This window comes from Sebastes umbrosus, chromosome 11, assembly GCF_015220745.1.
Source record: "Sebastes umbrosus isolate fSebUmb1 chromosome 11, fSebUmb1.pri, whole genome shotgun sequence".
In the NCBI taxonomy this organism is placed as follows: domain Eukaryota; kingdom Metazoa; phylum Chordata; class Actinopteri; order Perciformes; family Sebastidae; genus Sebastes; species Sebastes umbrosus.
This window is the reverse complement of record NC_051279.1, coordinates 1,071,171-1,095,043: the sequence shown is the minus strand read 5'-3', so window position 1 is coordinate 1,095,043 and position 23,873 is coordinate 1,071,171. Positions and strand designations below refer to the sequence as shown.

The following is a 23,873-nucleotide window of genomic DNA, read 5'->3' as shown; positions in this document are numbered from 1 at the left end:
TGAACAGCTGCTGAGTTGCATGGTGGGTGCTTTATATGTGGAAGTGTGAGTGTTTTTCAGACTCGACCCACCTGCACTGTTAGATGTACCTCTTTCAGCCCCGTGGTGCCGTGGCTGCTGAGCTGTGCGTGCGTGCTGTGCGTCTGTGAGGTGTGTGAAGTCTGTGTGTGTCTCAGAGTGGGAGGTAAAGGCAGAGGGTCCATGTCCAGCATGTCCAGTTGTGTGACGGTCTCTTCCTGCTCGACGCCGACGTTAGGACTTGAAGCCGTCTCGTTGGGTCGGTTCTGGTTCTGCTGAGCCCGGGCTGCACTCTCGTAGTTCTTCAGAATCCTTTCCACCGCCCCGTAGTTGGACCTGGATCCCTCGGGCCGTGGGTACGCAGCCAGAGTGAGGGCCTTCCAGGGATGCTCGTTCATCATTCGAGGCCCGGGTCTGGAGGAGTCCGACTGGGAAGGGAGAACAGACGCGTGCTTGAGCTGGGCCTGGTGGCCCGGCTGGGTCATCGCTCTTTGTTTGTTCTCAGCAGACGGCTGCTGGAGCGAGACGGCAACTCTGGCCGACTGAGGCTTCGCTCTGTGGGGGTTCTCATTCTTGGAGCTGGAGCCGTCCACGCTCTGACCCGGCTCAGTAAAGAGAGGCTCTGTGGCTGCCCTGCGTTGTGTTTTCCTGCTCGCTGTGTGAACTTTGTGCTTGACCTCAGAATGGTGTGTAGGAGGAGGAGGAGAGCTTATTGTTGCTGCCTCCCTGAGTCCAATCTGTGGCTGCTCAGATGAGAAGTCAGAAAGGATTTCTGGCTCCATCCTGACCTCGTGACCTTCAGGACCACATCTCATTTGCCGTGGTTGGACTTTGGGGTTCTGAACTGTTGAATTTGGGGTGGAGAGAGGTAACGTGACTTCAGGATGTACACCCGTGACGCTAGTGGTGACATCAGTACAATGTGTCTGAAGTGTCTCCCTCAGAGGTCTCTGATCATCTGATGCACACGTTGAAGAGACCGGCTGGCGACCCGCCGAGCAGCCATCTGTTACTGGAACACCGTTCCGTTCCTCTGCGCCGCGGCCCATCTCAGCCTGAAACAAAGTTCTGTTGAACTCAGCTGTTTTTTGTTCCAGCATTATGTTTCTTCTGGAGCCCTGCAGGTTTGGGCCGACGGGTGGTGTTTCAAGAGAGGACAAGAGCAAATCTAGCGGTAACTCTTTGACAGTTGGAGGCATTTCTAGCTCACAGAGTTTTAAGTTCCCAACACCAGGGCAGTAATCTGAGCGCGAGTCTTTTCCAGCAGTCAAGATGTTGACTTCAGAGAAGCTTTTCTGCACAGTCCCGTAAGTCGACAGCTTACTGCTGGTGAACTTGCTTGCATCACAGGACCAGCGGTTGTGGCAGCAGCCCATGTTACACTCAGAGTTAGCAGGAACGGAGCACGATGATACGACCCCGTCTATCAACACTTTGCCTTCGTTTTCTTGCAGCATGGCCTCGAACTTCCTGACAATAGATGGGCTGCTACACTTTTTGTCCACTAGAACACAGGGACTGTGGCACTTCCTCACTGTTGTCGTGGGGGATTCTGGGATGTAGAGTTCTGTGTCTGGATGGGTGGGGGAGTTCAGGTTCCAGGAGGAGGAGCGGGGAGGGACGGGTGGACCTGCTGTATCTCCGTCAGAGAGCGCTCCGGGGCTCGTCTGTGCTTCTCTGTAGCTGTCTGGATCGCCGGTGTTTGTTCTCCAGGATTTGCTCGGCCCTCTGTCGGCCCGCCAGGTGTTATCTGGCGACAAGGTGATCCAGTTTTCCCTCTCCAAGGCCCGGAGGTCATCGTAAATCTGGCTGAGGTCGCAGGGAGCTTCAACCACCTCCAAGTGGGTTTTATCATATCCGAACAACATCTGGTTTTCCTCGGGTAAGCACAGGGATTCACATCGATTTCTGAAGGGAATGAAATGCATTTTTCTTTTATAGTAAGAGCATAAAGACATAACAGGTACAGTGATCATCATAGATCCATGTTGACGCCAGGAAGTCAACAAAGCAAAGGGAATGTATTCACCTCTTATCACCACTCTTCTTTCTGATCTCATCCTGGTAGCTGCAAAGCTCCTCGCTCACACGGGCTATCTCCTTCAGAGCCTGAGACACAGAGAAGAGGAGACGGAGACACAATGAGACAGGCTGGATACTGTCTACTGTTACAAATAAAAGTGATGATGAGGTAGATAAACAGGATTATCAAGGAATGATAAAGAGGGAGACAGAACAGGAACACTGATGATCAAACAAGCAAAGACATGGTGAGGAATGACGACCGATGTCTATATATTGTAGATAAATATAGTGTGTTTCTGACAAATAGAAAAATGGTGTGAAACACTCACAGCATTGAGAGCAGTGGTGTTCTTCTTCCTGACGCTGCCGTAACTCAGCTCTGCCCAAAGAGGACTTTCTTCAGGACGAACATGAGCGTTGCTTTCATTTCCATTTTTCTGTGGAGCGCCATGAAACATAGCATCCAGCTCTATAGTATCCACAGCTCCCTCGCTATCAGTGACTGAGTCTTGCTGCCAAGTGCCTCTGGATCCTAACTCATCCACCGGGTCCGGTTGTGAATGGTCATTCTGAGAGAACCGACCACCAACATCAAATTGACGGAGGCTGTCTGCTTGGAAGCAGGTGGAGTGGTGATCATCTCTGCCAACACAATCGCTGCCACTGATGTTTCTCTTACGACCAAAACCAGACGACGGTGGATGTCTGATTGGTTCTGACTGGCTGCTGCTGCTGAGCAGCTCGTTGTCACTGAGCAGACTGGAGCCGGTGCTGGTTGAGCGTATGCTGAGCCTGTGTAGGATATCATCAGCGTCCTGCTGCCCACCGTCCAGCCCGGTCCCTCCTCGCTTGGTCCTCACGTCACAGTACAGCTAGAAACAGGAAGAAGAAGAGCGGTCAGCAGTTTGTCAGCTATATAACACTTATGTTGAATGAAACAAACTTTCCTTTTGTAATTTAAAATGTGTTTTAAGATGAATTTCAACATTAGATTTTTGCAAAGAATGAGCAAAGGCAATATTACATTAAATAAATAAACAATTATATCAGTCAAATACACCAAAAATATAAACACAAACCTTTTTAAAATTCAAATAGTTACATTTATCTCATGATATTAGATCAAAAAGGTCCACCTAACTCAAGCAAACATTATGACTCTACTCTCACTGGATGCTTAGTATGAGGTGAAATACAGAATGAAAGGACCAAACAATATAAAGAATGACATATTATTATACATCAGCACACACTCCCTCCCAGACTAATGAGGGATGATGAGACGTCAGACCAGACAGCATCTTATGAACATATTTAGACCACAGAGGATTAAACAAAAACAACATTCAAAGAATTCTTTCAAATCAAATTGAATAACCTCCGGCCTCCTCCCATGGCATCCCAGAATAGTCCCCATTTCATGTCGACTGGGCCGCCTTCCCATCACGCAATGTCTCGATGGGCCTGCTGCCTTTTAGCCTGCTTTATTCCTCCGCTGTCTTCCTCTCTCATTTTCTGCTCTCAGTCGGGTAAATCAGAGCCACATGTTCTTTTCATAGCAAACTGTTCCAGTTGCCTTCGCACTCTGTCCGACTACTTCTGTACGGCTTCCCTCATTAAAAACACTAACCTGCTCCTCTGGGCATGTCACATCTGGACTCAGGCTTTGTCACCAGCCGTGCTCCACTATATCCTTCTTTATCTTTGTCCTTTGTCTCTTTTTAGGGACATTCATGTGCTCTGAATTACGTCCCTCTCTGACCGGTCTTATACTTTCTTATCTACTAATTCTAAAAGCTGAAAAAGCTTAACTTTGTCATTTGGGCAGCCACTAATATCTCATTTCATTATAAATGAATCTGCTGAATACTTGGTCGATGAATTGATTGATCGTTTGGTTTATCACATAATGCTTAAAACAAGTTCTTAGAGCTCAAAATTATGTCTTTAAATTGCTTCTTTTGTCAAAACAACAACAACTCAAAACCACGATATTTACTGTCATTTAAGACGAGAAGATTTACCATCATGTTGCAGCAAATCATCACATTAGAGAAACTGGAACCAGCTAAAAAACCTCCGCACATTTAATCCATTATCAAAATTGTTGCTGATTTGTTTTTGGTCAATCTACTAATCGATTAATTGACTTGTTGCTTTCAGCTCTATTTCTCATATTGCCCTAACACAAGTCTGCAAACTAAAAACTAAAAACAGATCTCATATTTAGCTAGCTCTATCGGGCATATTTCCAAACACAAACAGTAACGATTTGTTCATTCATTCAATTTTTCATAATAATTTGGTACGCAGGCTGTCATATGAATGCATTTTCTATTAACCAAAAACATGTGATTGTCAATGAATAAGCTTTTTCTGTTTTGGTATTTGGTTATCACAGACTAGTATGCCACAAATGAAGGAGTATCTCTCGTGACTCTGTTGCACGGCAGCTTCTCCGTTTCCATCCCTCCAGGTCTTAGCCCGTCTCTATCGCTGCCTCTGTCTCTTATACAGAGATATGAGAGAAAGAGCAGAACCCTCGCCCTCCTCCTTCCTCTCCTTCCTCTCCTCATACTCTGCAGCTGCACTGATCAGGGATATTGTTTTGACAGAGTTGATGATGAACAGGATGTGTAGGAGGGCAGCTCGGTTCATAGGAAGCCGGATATCATACACAAAAAAATGGAGAAAATGTCATATGTTTGGGAATGTTATTAAAGAGGGTTTTCCTTTATCTAGTCAGTAACTTGCCTTACTTTCACCTAAATCCAACTTTAACCTAACCTAAACTAAATCAGATAATTAAACCAAGACAATATGTAGAAATATGATCATTCAAACCCACTCAGAGCTCCTTACCTCTTCTATTTTCCTCTGCATATCCTTCAGCTGGCATTCCCATTCCCTCCTCTCCACGTCGAACCTCTCCAGCAGCTCTGCTTTCTCCCTTAGCCAGTCCTTCTCATTGTGCTCCAGGCGACAGCGCAGGTCCATGGCTGTCGAGTGCGTGTCCGCCAGGAGCCTCCGCTGCTCTTCCCTCTCCCGGCGGAGTGTGGACGTCTCGCCGCGCTGCTCTCGAGCACCCCGTGACGCCACAGAGCCGGGACCTGCTGCCGACTGGACCCCTCCGCCGATCAACCCGGCACCCTCTCTAGTCTCCAACTGGAGAGAAGGAAACAGACAGGGAGGGCAGAGGGCACAGAGGAGGAGAGAAAAGGGAGCAGGGAGATGGAAAGAGTGGGAGAGACGGTGGAGAAAACAGTCAGTGGTGATAAAGGATAGATTACAGTTGAGAGGATGAGAGCCAGATGACCAGACAAGAAAGGAAGGAGAGGGAGAAATAGTTAAAAAAGTGGAATTAAGAGAATGTAGGAGTGGCAGGAAGAGAAGGTGGAGGAAGTGGGGGAATAAAGCACCACGGGGACGAGAGTGAGTGGGTTCAGAGGACGGAAGAGACCAGATTTTAAAGATGAAAATATCCTGTAAGAGCTCACACACGGGGCTCGTGGGTTCAGGGTTCAAGTCTCTTTTCTCTGGTACTTCACTAACACAGGATGCAGCGCAGGATACGGCACATTCACACAGCAACATACAGTACGTCTGCAGAGGATGCATGTGGCCTCAGTCAAATGATACAAAGAGGATCTCTCAACACTAATAAGACACAACTCCTGTTCCTTTTCAACACATTACAAAAATGCCAATGTTATTAGGTTCATTTGGACATTTCTGTTTTTTTACTGAGTGGCCCTATTCAAGAGAAATGCTCTGGGCATTTCCCCTGGGAATTTCACTGTGCTGCTGCCAAAACCTTAAGCCAAAAAATGTCACTTTACTGAGAATGAATAAAAAATGTTGCAGAGTTCAAAGTCAGAAAAAAAGTTTTACAAAACGGACTGAATCTGATGACAAAGATTGAAGTCTTGGTGGTCTGATTTGTACCTCTAGATGAGATAATGGTGTTAGGAAGACTAATCTGAAATGTCCTCTACCAACAAGATAATACAAGATAATGATCTGATTGAGAGGCTTTCCTCTGCTGGAGTATTTAAGAACAAGGGTGTGTTTTAGTACATAGATCTGTACATCATAGATCCGTACATTCTGTGGTAAATATGTGCATTTTTGTTGATCGTAAAAAAGGTTGGCTTTGGAACTGGAGAGAGCCCAAGACAACGCCTGTGCATGTGTGTGTGTGTGTGTGTCGTGTGTGTTAGAATGCATACGAGCATGCCTGAGTGTGTTATTTCAGTGTTCAGTCACAGACAGCGACCAAAGCCTTCTCACAAGCCTGGGTCATGGTGCTATTTCTGCCTGTGGCCTGGGGTCATGAAATTATGGTGAAGGAAAACAAGTCAAGCCTTTCTGTCTGCCTGCGGCTCTTCTCAAACTTCTCCACAATTACAGACGGATGCTGATGGGTGCTGTCCACAGTCTATTTAAGCATCCACATGTAAACAGACAGTGAAAGTGCAAAAATAAGAGAGATGAAATAAAAGAGCTGAAGATGTGTTTTTTCACTGATTAAGACAGCAAAGAAAAACTGTCTTCTTAAAGGAGGAACTTTACTTTGCAAACAGGTACACAGGTCAGCAGCATCACAGCCAGCTCAGGGAAAACACAGCCGTGCACGCACACATCCCTCTCAAGGAGACGTCTCCTGCTACCCTTGGACACCCTGTCTGCCGCTGTATGGCACAGCACAGGGTACATAAAGGTAACTGTGTCACCACGGTGACCCACTATAAATAGCGGACACACAGCCTCGTACAATGTCACATTCCGCGGGGAGGTGGGGAGACGAGGTAAAAGGAGGGGGAGTGGGGGAGTTGGCTGCTGAGGCAGAATGAGATGTCTCCTAGCTGCCAGCAGCTTTCATAAATCAGTGGCATGCGGAGAAATATGCCGGGAAATATCCTTCCTAAGACCTCTGTGTGGGACCTTGGATGCTCGCTTGGTATTTGGTGGTAGAAGTGCCCAAAAAGGATGTGGGAGCAACATACAGTAGTTACATTCACACAGCCATGGCCTGCTGTGGAGAAAGGTGTGTAATTAAAATCTCCAGAAACGAACAAGCATGCAACTGTTCAGAAGCTGCAACTGTGTTGATGCTTAGAATTAGAGGACTTTCTGATATGGCAAATATATGACATCCAGTATCAACTAAGCCACATTCAAAATGATTTAATTAAACTGTTTGTAGCTACAGAGCTTCAGTTTGTCAACCGATCAAATGAACAACAAAGGGACGTAAACTAGCTGCTAACGACAGATAAAAACATAAAATGAAACCTGGACGATTTTCTGCATGAAACTTCATTTATAAAGCAATTATGAAGCACTTTATTCTGTGGATTGAAGCAGACTCTTAATTACAGATAAGGACATTTTCACCATGACAACGTGCAAATGCCATTTCACTTACGGCATCACTTTAAGTGGCCTCAAAATTCCAACTGACTGGACCCAGGTCCTTAAGTATCCACCACACGTTCCTTTCACTAACTTTAGGTTTGAATAATACACTTGGCTGCTTGGATAATCCTCTACAGTCTTCTGGCCTCCTCCCTCCTATTGTGTGCTTTCAAGTCTCTCTACAAAGTGCAGTAATGTGCAAACCAGAGCTAGTTGTCCAGCTAGCAGTGACACAATAACAAACTGCATAAAGAGTTCAGTTGAGCCGTCTGTGACTGTATGACTCAGACGGCTCTCCTCAGACAGACAGACATGCTAATTCTACAATCACTTGTCAAATTAACACTATTCTGGATTGTTATCAGCATGATCAGTATCAGCATTCAAACTGCCCTAACGATTACCTTCAACCTCTTTAACACCCTCGCTCTCCGTCAGAGCTAAACATAGGATCCCCTCTGCACCGGTACACTGAAGCCAACATGTAGAAAAGGACGAGTGAGGATGAGGAGTTTCTCACCAATACTGAACTCCACATTTCACTTCAAAGTGAAATGAGGCTACAACCAGTTTTGCTCTACTGACCTCCTTGCACTGATTTGCACGCATTCTTGTCTATTTCTTCATCGCCCACATGTGATATCTTCAGCAATTACACGGCTATGAGGGATACAAGGAATACGTCTGTAAATGTGTCATTTGATTTCTGAGCTGCAGATGATTTCAGAAACTCTTTTGAAGCTGATGAGCAACCCCAGATTAACACTTGGTAAACACGTACCCAAAACTATAAACTGTGGCAGGATGTGGCATCAAGACAAAACAACTTTTACAATGGAGCTGACCCCTCCCAGCGTGGCTTAACTCCAACTCACATTTCCCTTGGTCTGTTTGTGCAATGAATATAGAAATGTCTGCATGAGTGTCTGTGTTGTTCCATTCAAAATGTGTGTATACTTTGAATGTTCTCACACACACACACACACACACACACACACACACAGTAAACACACAGAGACGTATATGAGCACTTTGCAAAGATATAAAGAGAACAAAACATCTGTCCCAAACAAATCAACCTGATCTGCCTGATAGCAAAGCTCTCAGAAGAACTGCCTCTAATATAGATGCCTTACATGCACATCAGCATCTTGATATAAACATCACTGTATGTGTGTGTGTGTGTGTGTGTGTGTGTGTGTGTGTGTGTGTGTGTGTGTGTAGCATCATGGTATTACCTCCTGCAGTAGATTAAGCCTCTTTCACCCACTGCCACAACGGGCTTCACGAACACAAAACAGAACAGTAAAAGTCTCTGTTTTTATAAGGCTCTCTATCAACCGCAGTGTGAGGAGGCACAGAGCCAGCAGGACAAACAGAAGAGCTCAACGGTAACATTGTGCCATCTACTCACACAGAGGGAATGCCATTATGGCGGTTAAACCATCTGTGATCTGGGAAAAACCCCGTTACTACGTTGCATTCCTGTGACACAGTGTCAGCAATGGTCTTGTCCAACTGCTCTACAGTATCACTGCTCCACATTACTGAGCTTCAGCTCTTCACTACGAGAATCATTCGGTTTGTGTCATAGCGTCGGAGGACAAAGGACGAGAGCTGTGTGATGGGTTAATGCGTGGTTTTAAGTCTCTGATAGGAATCATACTGCGCTGATAAAGACACTGTTGTCAACATATCACAGAAATATAAGATATAACGAGTACTGAGACACACAAAGACAGTCAGCACACAGAGACATCAAACTACTCTTGTTTTTCTGATCAGGTTTAGACTTCTACTTTAAGGCAGCCAAATAAATCTATCTTCTGATACAACCAGAAAAAAAAGCTAAATCCCTAAAAGCCACATTGCTTTGAAGAAAAAAGCCTCGCATGGTCCTTCAAGTGTTCCGTGAAATGCCTGACACGGCGTGGCACAGGTATGCAAACTTAACTCTGGAAGTATTTTCTGCCCATTTCAAGAAACACTCAGCAGCAGCTGTCCGAGGCAACAATAGGTTCATATTTGATCTACTTACAGTTAGCTGTTAAAAGCCGAGTTGGGTGTCTGTGTCTGGCTGAGTGGGGATAACGTCTTTTGTGTAAGCTGAGGCTTGTGTTGGAGCGATGCCAGGGGGACTTATCACCCTGCCATGTGATGTGGGGTGCCACAGGGTAGTATCCTGGGGCCTCTAGTCTTTTTATTATATATAAAGGACTTTGAGAATAATCTCAGCGAGGATCTTCAAACTGTAAGGAGATGGCTGGCAGATAATAGATTAGCCCTACATTTGGGGGAAATACTGAAGCCATTCTTTTTAGTTCTATAATAAAATTAGCACGGTCACCTGAAACTCCGTATGAATAGTAAAGAGTGTTAATTATCTTGGCTGGATTTAAGGTTTTTATCAGGTGAAAATATGGCTTTAAAAGCCCTCACCAAGATAAATCAACAAAGTCAGTTTCTAGCATAGACTAATAAGAAGTGGACGTAGTCACCGTGACGTCACCCGTTGGTTTGTGGACTGACGTTTTTTGGAGTTCAGTATTTTGGCTGCCGCCATCTTGGTTTTTGCAACCAGAAGTGACACAAGAGGGCGGAGCTAAGTACAACCGAACGCTGAATAAGACATTTTTAGACGACCAGAAAGGTTCTAATTAACTTTGATGAAGTGAAAACACACTGGGAAAGGGTTAAAGTTGTAAGATGAAAACACAAACAACTCCCAGACCGGACAACGTCGTGGTAACGACCTGTCAATCAGCAGGTAGCCCCGCCCTAAAGCATCCCCTGCTTTATGGTCTATCTGACTCTAAATGGGACCATCATTTACTAAATGAACATCATGCTGTATTGAAGAAGACTTGAAACTAGAGATTGAGACCATAAACTCATGTTTACAATGTTTACTGAGGTCATAAATCAAGAGAGAAGGAGACTCATTTTCTCATAGACTTCTATAGAACCAGAGGAGTCGCCCCCTGCTGGCTGGTAGAGAGAACGCAGGTTTAAGGCACTTCAGCGTGGCTTCACTTCTCAGACCCCAGGCTTGCCCACCTGGTTTTCTAGCCAGAAATGCTTCTTCCAACACTACCTGGAGCTCTAGTTCAATCTCATTTTGATGACGCTGCCATCTCCTGGTATACCGGATTATCACAACACTTGAAAAGCAAAAACTACAAAAGGCTCAACATAAATTCATAAGGTTTATATTAAAAGTTCACCCACTAACACTTCTGTTCTTTTTCAATGTGGGTGGCCAGACATAAACACACATGCAGAGACATGAGAAAATATAAAAACATAACATACACAACAAACAATAGAGATATGAATCACAACAAAGCATTCTTTACGTGTCGTATGCTAAATAGGTATGACTGTTAATAAGATAAGTGTGACTTTGTATTTGGATAACTGTCCTCATACTGTGTGTGCACCTGCACAGCTACAGTATATATACAGTAATGCATACATGCTCTAACACACACAAACACTATCTCATTATTAGTTTGCAGATTGAATACAGTCTTAAACCCCAAATCCACCATCATCCCTGACTTACCTGTGCAATCCTGCATTTGAGCTCAGCCTTCTCCAGCTCCCAGGAACATCTGTCTCTGGTGTACAGCAGCTGGAGCTCGCTCCTCTTCTCCTCCTCTCTCTTCACCTCCGCCTGCACTTCCTCCAACACTGTCTTCAGGTCCAGCAGAATCCTCCTGTTCTCCCCTCCCTGCATGGAGACACAGTCTTTGTCAACCAAATAGGCCAGATGAAACTTGCATAATTTGAAAAGTTACAGTATCACACAGTGGAATTCAATCCTTCCTAATAAACTGATGCTTGCAGCGGTGGATCAGAGTTTATCAAATTATCACATAATCACATCAGAGGAATATTCTGGGAAGTGATTCCACAAAAACACAACAAATCCTCTGAATCTATGACTTCTCACACAATCCTGGTGCAGAAAGAGGAATGCATGTGTTCCACAGACACACACGGGAGTATATTGAGCTTTCACAGGAGTAGTAAATATTTCCAATCACTTGTATGTCAGCTACTTCTCTCAACAACGACTCCTTCTCGCGCATCCATTCTTCTTTATCCTGCACGTGTCGCTTTTTCAAATCCTCAAGTTTCTTTTTAAGCCTCGTGTGCTGCTGCTGCTGCTGCTGAGACTGAGGTTCAGGACTCGGCCACATTTGTCCCCTGAGGACCTCTTGGATCGGTGTCCCTGCTGCAGCTTGTCCTCCGGACTGGGACTGGTAGATGTGAGTGAAGGTAGGCGGAGAGGAGATCCTCCTGGACGGACTGAGGCTTCTGCCCCTTCCTCTTTCCGTCCTCCTCATCCTGGAGCACGGCACAAAGTCCCATCCCGGAGCCGGGACGTAGCCCCCCCCACCGGTACCGGTACCGTTCATAAACGCGCTCCACATGTCTCCAAATAAATCATTAAAATAACAACTTAACGAGATAAACTAGTAGAAGCTATAGTAGCCAAGCTATTCTGTAAGTGTCCATGTCTGCTCTGGAAAGGTGAAATGTTTCCATCACAACTCAAACTGTTCTTCAGGTCGCGCGTAAAGAGAAGCGCAAATTATTCAAACAGATTATCCAAACCCGACCAGACCTCCAGCCGGACGCACAGCAGCGCTCCGGACGGCGGTGCGCGTCCAGGAGACCGGACCAAAGCGTCCGGTCCCTTCCATGTCCTCAATGTCCTCTCAGAGACGACAGAGACTACAGGTCGAGCTGTTATTCTGGTGCCAGAGTCCCCACGGTGTCCTGTTTCTCTCAATACCGTCCTCACTGCTGCACCTCTGCAACGTGTTCCTTCCACATAGTTACATGGAAACCTCAGGACGCACTGATCAGCCTCAGGACGCACTGTGCCGCCTAACGACGCACTGATCAGCCTCAGGACGCACTGTGCCGCCTAACGACGCACTGATCAGCCTCAGGACGTACTGTGGAGCCTCAGGACGCACTGTGGAGCCTCAGGACGCACTGTGGAGCCTCAGGACGCACTGTGGAGCCTCAGGACGCACTGTGGAGCCTCAGGACGCATTGTGCAGCCTCAGGACGCACTGATCCGCCTCAGAACGCACTGTTCCGCCTCAGGACGCAGTGTGCCGCCTCAAGACACACTGTGCCGCCTCAGGACGCAGTGTGCCGCCTCAAGACGCACTGTGCAGCCTCAGGACGCAGTGTGCAGCCTCAGGACGCAGTGTGCCGCCTCAAGACGCACTGTGCCGCCTCAAGACGCACTGTGCAGCCTCAAGACGCACTGTGCAGCCTCAGGATGCACTGTGCAGCCTCAGGACGCAGTGTGCCCCCTCAGGACGCAGTGTGCCGCCTCAAGACGCACTGTGGAGCCTCAGGACGCACTGTGCTGCCTCAAGACGCACTGTGCAGCCTCAGGACGCAGTGTGCCGCCTCAAGATGCACTGTGGAGCCTCAGGACGCACTGTGCTGCCTCAAGACGCACTGTGCAGCCTCAGGACGCAGTGTGCCGCCTCAAGATGCACTGTGGAGCCTCAGGACGCAGTGTGCCGCCTCAGGACGCACTGTGCACTCTCTCTCTCTGTCTGTCTCTCTCTCTCTCCCTGCACAAACAGAGAGGCGACAATCCAGAGCTGGCAGAGACAGACACCCCAGTAACCGCTCCGACGACGCAAGTGGGAGAAGTTCCCAAAAATATCCAGCACTGATGTAAGAGCAGCAGGAGTATTTTTACCGGCTGTAACCACGACTCCATTCTCCTTGAGCCAGAGAGCAGAGAGGAGCAGTAGAGAGGAACAGAGAGGAGGAGCAGAGAAGAGGAGCAGAGAGGAGAGGAGAGAGGAGCAGAGAGGAACAGAGAGGAACAGCAGAGAGGAGAGGAGCAGAGAGGAGGAGCAGAGAAGAGGAGCAGAGAGTAGAGGAGCAGAGAGTAGAGGAGCAGAGAGGAGCAGAGAGGAGCAACAGTAGAGATAACACCAGTAGAGATAACACCAGTAGAGGTATTACCAGTAGAGATAACACCAGTAGAGATAACACCAGTAGAGATAACACCAGTAGAGAAAACATCAGTAGAGATAACACCAGTAGAGATATCACCAGTAGAGAGAACACCAGTATAGATAACACCAGTAGAGAGAACACCAGTATAGATAACACCAGTAGAGATAACACCAGTAGAGAGAACACCAGTATAGATAACACCAGTAGAGATAACACCAGTAGAGAGAACACCAGTAGAGAGAACACCAGTAGAGATAACACCAGTAGAGAGAACACCAGTAGCTGCTATAGTCACCATGGTTACCAGCCTGTCTGTTACTAGAGACATACAGTAATAGTAAGGTGCTAGCCAGCGGTAGCTTACACACGTGTTTCTGTCAAATGTTCCACTGGAGAGCCAAAACAAACTAACCGAGCCTCCTCTTCCTCCTGAAAGCAGAGAACAAGTGATGAAGATACCCTCACCTCCTCTTCCTCCTCTTCCTCCTCTTCCTCCTTCTCTCTTTAGTCCTGTAATGTTTCAGTGAAACTCCCTGAAAAACAGCAGCCAACGAAGCAGCTGAGATGAAGTCTGGACTGATGTGGCAGCTGAAATAATGCTTTCATTATCTCTCTCTCCCTCTCTCTCTCTCTCTCCCTCTCTCCCTCTCTCTCTCTCTCTCTCTCTCTCTCCCTCTCACTCTCTTTCCTTCTCTCTCTCCAGCTGGCTCTAATATGTGACGTATTTAACCTCCCCCCGGTGGGATGAAGGGAAATGGACCGGGTCCGGGTCCGCCCCCGTCCTGGTGGTCAGACCCACCCAGGAGCAGTATTACACATAAAATCCAAACGGGTGAAATGCCAACACTCCTATCATATATCCTATTATATCATATTCCCCATGAAACATGTGGAGGATTTATTACACATCATGTTGACATGTTATCATGACTCACACTGTTTAATTGCCTCAGAAGAACTTAGAGACATATTGACCTAATGTTTGTCTCAATAGATGGTGTGTGTGTGTGTGTGTGTGTGTGTGTGTGTGTGTGTGTGTGTGTGAGTGTGCGTGAGTGTGTGTGTGTGTGTGTGTGTGTGTATAGTCTGTGTGCATCGCCCCAACAGTCATAACTTCAGTATTTACAATAACCTGCTGCTCATACACCAGGTTATTGCTGCAGTCATGTGAAAACCTCATAAACACACATTTGCAGCAGTTATGGTTCAAGTTGTTTGAAACTCTCATGTTGGCTCTACAGAGTCATTAAAAACTCCACTATAGATAAACTGAAAAAGTTTCTCCACAACAGAACATCTTAAAGGGATTCTATGTAAGAATCAGAAATGTCTTGTTAACAGCTTCACCTACTAAAGTCAGCGTCCTGTTGCTGGCGCTTGTGCTCGCTCTACATAGACATGAAGGAGCATCACTCAACACAGTGAGGAGACACACGTCAGCTAAAAGCACAATATCACTCTATATTTCAGCTGCTTGGCAGTAATGTTAGCTGACCAGACCAAGGTCTCTCCATGAATCAATGCTGATACTGTGGTGTCCACCTTCAGACTCCCGTCTTCTGCAGTGTGGAGTGTGTGTGCATGCACGTGAGAGGTGGAGCGAAAGAGTGAGAACGAGCGCGGTGTGTGAGTGAAGGCAGGAAGAGGAGCAGAGTACAGCAGAGACTCCGGCTCTGGAGACCAAAGCTACGGTCTCCCCCACGTCCGCGTTTTGCAGGAAGGGCTTCACTAGATGGAACTTTGCGGTTTTGGTGCTTCCCTGTAGTTTGTGTTGGAACGGCGTAGCCACAAGCGAGCGCGCATGAGACACTGACACGATTTTTACGTGTAAGAAGATACAAACAGTCCCTTTAAATCTAACAGGCCCCTTTCACAGCAGCCATGTTGACATGTGAATGCAGGGTAAACACAGGTTCAATAATAACATGAATTATGGCCCTGTTCCATTCAGGTGGGCCGGGACCCTGGTGTTGTGCATGCTGGCTCACTGGAATCACTGTTGGTGCCTCCAGATGTGGTCGTGTTTACCGTGTTTACGTCTATATGAACGCCCCCCCCTCTTGTCGTAGTCACAACATCCTAATTGGAAAGTTTGTGAAAGCTCAGAGTTTACGAGTTGTGACGTGTTTGTTGACGTTGTCAGAAATGGCGGAGGCCATGGAAGTTAGTCTTTCGGTGCACAATAAGTCAATATATTGGCTTCTAAAAGACGACAGTAATATTACCGTTGCTTGGCAGCGGTGTTCTCACGACTGTACCACTTGAAATCCACGCATATCATGTACACGACTTCCCATGTTGTAAACAAAGTCACCAGTTTCATTGAAGGCACCATGTGACACACTAAATAGAACGGGGCCATAATTCATTTCATCAGTTACACCTGTGTGTTTATCCTGCTGTGACATGTCAAAACGGCTGTCAAAAGGTCCTGAAACCCCCACACAGGTGTTTCAGTTATTGTGGCTGATTTGAGCTATGCTGGGAATTAAATAAAGTCCCAAATCTCTATGTACTGATAAGAATGAAGATAGAGTAAACTAACAGGAAAGTGAGACGGGTGTCAATCGAGCATAGTCGGTACTCACCTCTAGCGGTCCACTGTCGCTCCGAGCTGTTTGGTCTCCAGTAAATGTTGAAAGCATCCGAGTAGATGAGCGGCTTGGATCATACATGGTAAATGATAATGTCCTGTACCTTGAGTGACCTCATGTGACGTGTTCAAAAATAACAGAATTGAAATGAATGAATAAGTAAAAAGAAAAGAAAAACAAATAATGAAAATGTGCATAATGTGATATTGAGGGTGTGGGGTGTGCTTTACAGAACAAAGAACAGGGTGAAAAGGAATACCAATTTAAAAATGGTGGCGTAAGAGAGCGAAGAAAACAGAACAAGGATGAGGATCAGCAGAATGATGGGCTGAAACATCTGGATGGATGTTAAATGAAAAGGATGGAGGGGGGGCAGAATGATAAGTAGTAAGAACAGAGCATATTAGAGAAGACAGTCATTAACATCCATGTGTTTCATGTGTTTGCATCAGCTTACAGACAGCGGCTCCTCGTCCTGTTTGTCCTCCTGCTTGGGGACATCCAGCCGGTCTATGAAGCTCTGCAGCTCCTTCCTGAAGGCTTTCAGCTGGGCGTTGATGCGATACAGCAGCTCGTGCTCTCTGATCCTGTGGAGCACAGGTACAGGTGTGTTTGGACTTGAGATATCACTTGAACCACTGTAGTTAAATAAAGGGTGAAAGGGTCACGTGTTTATTACCTGCCACCTTCCTCGTCCTCTTCCAGCCTGGCGAACAGCTCCCCGTTGGTGACGTACACTCGGGCCTCGGCGATGATAGTGCTGGTGTCTGTGATGAGCCTATCGATGGTCCGACCCAGCCGCTCCGCTTCGATGCGGATGTCTATCATCTGCTGTCGGTCCTTCAGGCTCCTGGATAAAAAACGGCTCTCTACAGGTGAGTAAAGGGAACGCGTCGGGGTGAGGCAGCGGATGTTCCTCACCTCGTCCGGGTCGCTCTCCCCTCCTATGGGGCCCTCACGCTTGCGGTGGGGCGGGAGGAGTCGAGGGGAGGACGCCGAGGCCGAGGGGGTGTCGTCGTCCCGTCCTCCGTCGCTCTCCGCGTCGCTGTCCCGAGGGCTGGCGCGGATGCCCAGGTGGGACGCCAGGTCGTAGCGCTGCATGTTGGAGAGCAGCACGCGGTTCTCGTACTGGAGCTGCATGACTTTGCCGCTCAGTTCATTGATCTGCAGACGGGCCGCTTTCAGCTCCTCCTGGAGGGCCTCCACTTTAGCAGCGTCAGCTCCTCCTGGGGTTGGGACGAGGAGGCAGCAATGAAAAGTGGAACAACTCTGCAAATGAGACTTAAATGTGCAGCTCCTGGAGGCTTTATGAAACACATTCTTCATCAGATACAGATTTATAAAGCTGAAAAAGAACAAACCTCCTCCATGTCTCGATCCAGGTTCATGGGATCCAGCCTTGTATTTCAGTTTATTCAGATCATTGGTGACCTAAAGGTGAAACTAGATGTTATTCCCATGTACTGTAGGTTTTAGTGCTGCAAGTAGGATTAGTTCACACAATTCAATTTCAGACAGCTTTTTATAAAAGGCCTCAAAGTCATTGATGGTTCCAATAATAGCACCAAGGAAAGAGGAGACACTTCACATCTTACATCACTGAAATTAAAGCAGCAAGTAATATCAGAAAACATACTTCATATATTCTTTACAGTCTGCTGCCATTTCGATAGAAATATTTAAAATGTCTTGTATTCAGCAGGTGGGTTTTAAGGGGTTAACTATGTAAAAGCTAACATAATATTCCATTAGGGGAACTTGAGATCCTAGTACCATTTTGCATCTTTACAATACAATACAGGTGTTTGCTTTCGGCCCGTGGCCCCCCCATTAAGTTCCAGTTTTGGCCCTCCGAGGGAGAAAGTTGGTCTAAACCATCTACTGTACCTTTTTGTTCTCATCTTCAACGTCTGCTAAATTCCTGCGGAGGAGTTCTGCCTCGTCCTCCACCAGCTGAAGCTGCTGCCTCAGCTCCGACAGGGCCTCGCCCTGCTCTCTGCACTGCTGACCTCCGACACCGGAGCTGTCCACTCCGGCTGCCGCCAGACTGGGAGAGGAGAGAAGCATCGATAACTGTGACATTTACAATCCCTCTTTTCTACTCCATTTCTGGTTAAACTCAACCATCGTCACAAATTACAGATTGAATTCACCCTAATAATACGATGCTTTTCCTTTCCGTTACATTTCAGCCTCTCTTTCCTTCTGTTTCAATCATCAAGCTCTGATGAATTGTACGTTGCGTACCTGTCCTCCCTCATGTCGTCCAGCTCAGCCTTCAGGCCTCTGTTCTCCACCTCCAGCTCCACAATCTTCCTCCCCAAGATGTTGGCCTCCTCCTCCACCAGACGTAAGCGTAGTTTGAGCTCTGACTCGCGGGTGGTGGGAGGCCCTCCGGCCTCGCCTTTAGGCAGCGGGCTGTCCACGTCCCCGTAGAAGGAGCGGTACTTCTGCAGCTCCTGATCCAGTCGGTCTTTCTCTTTGTCAATCTTTGCCATCTTTTTCCTCATCAAGATGGCCTCCTCCTTGATGAAGGCCAGCTGGCATTTCAGATCATCATTTTCCTCCTGTGGAGGAAGAAGAGAGGTTCTTTATTTGCCCGTTACCTCCAGTCGTCTGAGCGGCAAATTCACTTTCACAACGTCAACATTAACGATGTAGTTTTTCTCATAATTAGTTTGGTAAAGATCTACATTCCTGGGATCAGTTTCATCTCTCAGCACATCCTGTAAGAGTGTGATAGTCATGTTTTTCCTTATGTTACTTTCACTCACTACAAATTATGACTCTCCGATGCCCAATTTGGAAATTGTATTACAAAACAACCTCATTATTAAACCTCTAAGTTTATAACTTCATAATGTAATAATGTAAACGCTGACTCACCTCGACGGGGGTCTGTGGAGCCCTTCTCTCTACTCTCTGCCCATCCTTACTTCCTTTTCTCTTCAGTGAGAGCTGCAGGGAAACAGTGGTTACATCATCATCATCATCATCATCATCATCATCATCCGCTCACTGTTTTCCTACCGAAGGCGGTGATATCATCCAGATTTATGGAGCACGGAAGGCTCAGTATTGGAAAAACAGGATGGTTTGAAAAAACACCCTCGAGAACATTTCTGGTAAAATATTCAAATTGAAACCACAGAGAGAGAGACGGTGATTTTAAAGGCTTGAAGTAAAAAGAACTTGTATTTGTTATTCATTGTATCATGTTTGTAAGTATGAATGAGTATCTCACAGATCTTATAAAGAATATAGGACATAAATCTGAAAACACTCTACATGTTGCTCTGTTCAGCCTCTCCCCGAACCTTCACTAGTGATGATAGAACTCAGGTATTTCATAATATCTTCAGCCTGACCTTTGATACAGTTCAGGCCACTATTTGCATTGCACGTTCATAAGCACACAGACACAGGAGGTGAAGAAAAAGAACATTACACAACACCCTCCCAGCAGCAGCCCCTTCACCTCTTTGGCTTTCTCCAGTTCGTTCTGCAGGGCCTGCTTGGTGACCTCCACCTTGATCAGCTGCTGCCTCAGCTTCTCATTCTCGTCCTCTGTCTTCGTCCTCTTCTCCTCCACGCTCTCCAGCTCGTGGTGCAAGCGCACTGAGACATCCTTCGCCACCTGGAGACAGGAGACACAGAGACAGAAGGAAAGAGAGGAGTTGTTATTATTGGTGGATATGAGAGAATATGACGGAGTGATGCTCAATAGACTCACCTTGAGGTCTTGCTCCAGACTTCTGAGCAGCTCTCCATCCACCTGGCCAGTTTCTGCAAACCGCATCCTCTTCCTCTCGGCCTTCTTCAGTCGGTACTGAAGGATCCGACAGTTCTTGTTGGCTCTCTCCAGCTCTCTGCGCATGTCCTGCAGCTGGCAGGCGTCCTCCTCGTAAAAGGTGTCCCGCATCTCATCCATCTCTGCCCGCATCTCCTCGATTTCAATCTATAGCAAAAAATTATTACAATGCGTCTCAAAATGATAATGATCACATCCAATCTAGCTGTCCCCCCCCCACAAAGGAAAACTGGTCAAAACAGAGCGTGCATCTACGTGCAGTATCATGAATCAGCCTGTCAGCCAACAACAGGTGCGATCATTGTAACATTGTAATATGTTACCAGTTTACCTTCAGATCCTCGTTTTCATCCTCCAGCTTCTCCATGTCTTCCTGCAGTCTCTGGTCCGGCTCTGGAGCCGGTTGTGGACAGGCAGGCTCGGGGGACAGCTCGGGCTCTGAGGCCGGCGGGGACGCTGATGTCGTCTGCATCTTTGTCCCTTTCTTCCCCAAGCTCTTATTTAAATGAAACTGGATCAGCTCGGACTGCAAGCATCCCTCCTTCCAGAAACTGGGTCCGCAGCCTATTGTGCTTTTGGAGCTCTTCTTGCTGCCGCTCGTCGCCGCTGCAGCCTCCCCTCCTCCTCCTCCTCCTCCTCCTCTCGGGTTTTTGCTCCTCAGTTTGGGGGATTTGGATGCGCAGGGCTGGTCGGAGACGACTCTGGAGGGGGAGGAGGCATCAGCGACCAGGCGGGGGGGGTCTTCTGGTGTCTGGATGCCTCCTCTGTCTCTGCTCAGCGTCGGGCTTTCAGCACCAGCAGCAGCCTGGACAGCAGCCGCGCCTCTGACGCACGGAGCGCCTCCGGCCGGCCGCTCCCTGCTGCCTGCTGCGGAGACGGGAGAATGACCTCGGCTGCTTCTTCCTCCTCCTCCTCCTCCTCCTCCTCCTCCTCCTTGCTTTGACGTGATGGGCTTTGACGAGTTGCTGCCTTTCTGTGCAGCTTTAGATCCGCTCTCTTTGAGGCCGGCCGGAGACGACGACCGGTGCTGCTTCCGGCTGCCGTTGTCTGTCTGGGTGGATGGGTTCATCGTGGTGTCAGACTGCAGAGGATGGGTTCATCATGATGTCAGAGGCTCAGCTCATCCTCTACAACATCCATCCCCCTCCTCCTCCTCCTCCAGCTGCAAAACAACAGACTGTTCAGACCTACAGGCTAAAGATGGAGAGTTTTAAGGCTGAATAACACTCTATCCTCTACAGGTCCACCGAAGAGTCACAGTTTGACTCTTGGTTATTAAAAAACATGTATTTCTTTACTAATTAGGCCAGCGCCCACAGAAAGACAGGTAGGCCACGTGACCACCAGTGATGTGCAGTCGTCCATTCAGCTCCTAATGGAGGAGATGAATGAGATCAGCTGCAGCTCCAGCAATTAGACAGTCATCTGCGTCATGTGTGCAACCGACAGGGCAATGAGAGAGAGAGGGAGGGAGGGAGAGAGAGAGAGAGGTGTAGAGACAGAGAGAAAGAGAGAGAGAGAGACGGGCTGCCTAGAGAAGACAGGCTGGGTCAGCTCTGTCCACAGAGACAGGTGGAGACAAAGAGACAGCTCTGTCCACAGAGACAGGTGGAGACAAAGAGACAGCTCTGTCCACAGAGACAGGTGGAGACAGAGAGACAGCTCTGTCCACAGAGACAGGTGGAGACAAAGAGACAGCTCTGTCCACAGAGACAGGTGGAGACAAAGAGACAGCTCTGTCCACAGAGACAGGTGGAGACAGAGAGACAGCTCTGTCCACAGAGACAGGTGGAGACAAAGAGACAGCTCTGTCCACAGAGACAGGTGGAGACAGAGAGACAGCTCTGTCCACAGAGACAGGTGGAGACAGAGAGACAGCTCTGTCCACAGAGACAGGTGGAGACAAAGAGACAGCTCTGTCCACAGAGACAGGTGGAGACAGAGAGACAGCTCTGTCCACAGAGACAGGTGGAGACAGAGGACATTTCCTGCTACAATGTAGCACATATGAAGAAATTAGGAAACAATTCTTTACAAAATGAGATGTGAATTCCCAGATGTTGATTCCCTCTCTGACCAAAATAAAATACAACATCTACTCTGAGAGAATAGAGTCATCAGCAGAGAAGCTGCAGGAGACGTCAGTGATGTCACAGCCTGAGAGACAACCACAACCACAACAACACATAACAGATGTAACTCACACTCTGCCTTTTATTCAGTCCTCTACTTCAACTTTTCTTCTTTTTTTTTACATTTATCCTTTGATATTGCAATTTATTGTTATTAATTGTTTTTTATTTGTTTGTTTGTTTTATTGACAAAACAAACATTAATTACTTCTTTATTGTTTTCTTACATTTACATTTACATTTAATGAATTGTATATATGTGTATATATATATATACTGTATATATATATGTTTTGTTTTTATTTTGTTCTTTTTTTATTTTTATTTATTATTTAATTGACCATTTGGCAATATTGTTCACCTGACAGTCATGTTAATAAAGCAAATTGAATTGAGAGAGAGAGAGAGAGAGAGAGAGAGAGAGAGAGAGAGAGAGAGAGAGGGAGAGAGAGAGAGATAGAGAGAGAGGGAGAGAGAGAGAGAGAGAGAGAGAGAGAGAGAGAGAGAGAGAGAGAGAGAGAGAGAGGAGAGAGAGAGAGAGAGATAGAGAGAGAGAGAGAGAGAGAGAGAGAGAGATAGAGAGAGGGAGATAGAGAGAGAGAGAGAGGGAGAGAGAGAGAGACAGAGATAGAGAGAGAGAGAGAGAGATAGAGAGAGAGAGAGATAGAGATAGAGAGAGAGAGAGAGGGAGATAGAGAGAGAGAGAGAGAGAGAGAGAGAGAGAGAGATAGAGATAGAGAGAGAGAGAGAGAGAGAGAGAGAGAGAGAGATAGAGAGAGAGAGAGAGAGAGAGAGAGAGAGATAGAGATAGAGAGAGAGAGAGAGGGAGATAGAGAGAGAGAGAGAGAGAGAGAGAGAGACAGAGATAGAGAGAGAGAGAGACAGAGAGAGAGAGAGAGAGAGAGAGAGAGAGAGACAGAGAGAGAGAGAGAGAGAGATAGAGATAGAGAGAGAGAGATAGAGATAGAGAGAGAGACAGAGGGAGACAGAGAGAGAGAGAGAGACAGAGGGAGACAGAGAGGTTGATGTCATTGGTTATTAAAGCTGGAGCAGCATTCAGCTAGTTAATGCTCGCTGCCGGTTCAGATGACATGAATCCGGTTCTGATCTGATCTGATCTGATCTGATCCTGGACCTGGACCGGAACCAACCCAAACAAAGGCCGGTCTAGGTCCAGCTTCCTGATATTAGATCCAGCCATCCTCCTCCTGCTCGTCTCCAGCATGCCGGATGACTCACTCCTCTGATGGAGGAAGAGGAGCTCTAAGAGGACCAGTCTCTCCTGTTCCTCAGTTATCCTCAGCTTTAACGCGTTTCTTCTTTTGTCTCTTTTGTTTTAAAAGAGACAAACATCGACTCCCAACCTGCCACACCACTCACAGCTGATTACACAAAGAGCATCACATTCAACCATGAACAAAGCACATCCCTGTTTCTCTGTATCTCCATCTGAGAGCAGCAACAGTAAGTGATGAGGCCTGACAGGACAGACATGTGGACCAGTCAGACAGACATTTGTCCTTCATGTAATAGAACAGGTTACTGTTGTCTCATTCATCTGAAACACACATCACAGAGAAAGAGGTGTAAACGTGTAAACCGTGAAGCTCCGGATGGATCTCTTACCTTTGTCTGGGTGTTTCTGTCGGATGCTGAAGGCTGAAGGCTGAAGGCTGGTGATGATGTGATGGTGATGGGGAGGCAGAGAGGATGCTGACTCCAGCTCCACCAGACCAATATTCATCACATTACATCATCGCTGGGAGGGACGAGCTGCAGGAAGTGAAGCTGAAGCTGCAGACTGCTCTCATTGGAGGAGGACAGGAAGTCTCTCTCTCTCTCTCTCTCTCTCTCTCTCTCTCTCTCTCT

The 23,873-nt window shown here is 47.0% G+C and overlaps 2 protein-coding genes across 6 annotated transcripts in view; one reads left to right on the top strand and one right to left on the bottom strand.

The window, feature by feature from the left end:
- LOC119497145 (E3 ubiquitin-protein ligase rnf146-like) overlaps window positions 1-5,286 on the top strand; it is a 24,196-nt gene extending 18,910 nt beyond the window's left edge. The window contains exon 5 of the mRNA XM_037785034.1: window positions 5,275-5,286. The gene's annotated coding sequence lies outside the window, so the exon portion shown is untranslated. The remainder of the gene's footprint in view (window positions 1-5,274) is intronic.
- The window catches only part of LOC119497144 (protein SOGA3-like), a 25,905-nt gene extending 2,146 nt beyond the window's left edge, over window positions 1-23,759 (bottom strand). For 2 of the 5 annotated variants that reach the window (XM_037785028.1, XM_037785029.1), the window contains exons 1-6: window positions 11,511-13,301; window positions 11,027-11,194; window positions 4,906-5,208; window positions 2,373-2,915; window positions 2,048-2,127; window positions 72-1,926 (exon numbers count right to left, since the gene is read on the bottom strand). In XM_037785028.1, the coding sequence (XP_037640956.1) occupies window positions 72-1,926; window positions 2,048-2,127; window positions 2,373-2,915; window positions 4,906-5,208; window positions 11,027-11,194; window positions 11,511-11,900 (3,339 nt within the window). In that variant the 5' untranslated portion in view covers window positions 11,901-13,301. Of the gene's footprint in view, window positions 1-71; window positions 1,927-2,047; window positions 2,128-2,372; window positions 2,916-4,905; window positions 5,209-11,026; window positions 11,195-11,510; window positions 13,302-16,055; window positions 16,399-16,518; window positions 16,649-16,740; window positions 17,288-17,422; window positions 17,493-17,948; window positions 18,109-18,308; window positions 18,629-18,947; window positions 19,020-19,539; window positions 19,699-19,794; window positions 20,020-20,203; window positions 21,035-23,630 lie in introns of those variants that run through there. The other 3 variants (XM_037785031.1, XM_037785030.1, XM_037785027.1) reach the window with 3 other exon arrangements.
- Window positions 23,760-23,873: the final 114 nt, after the last annotated feature.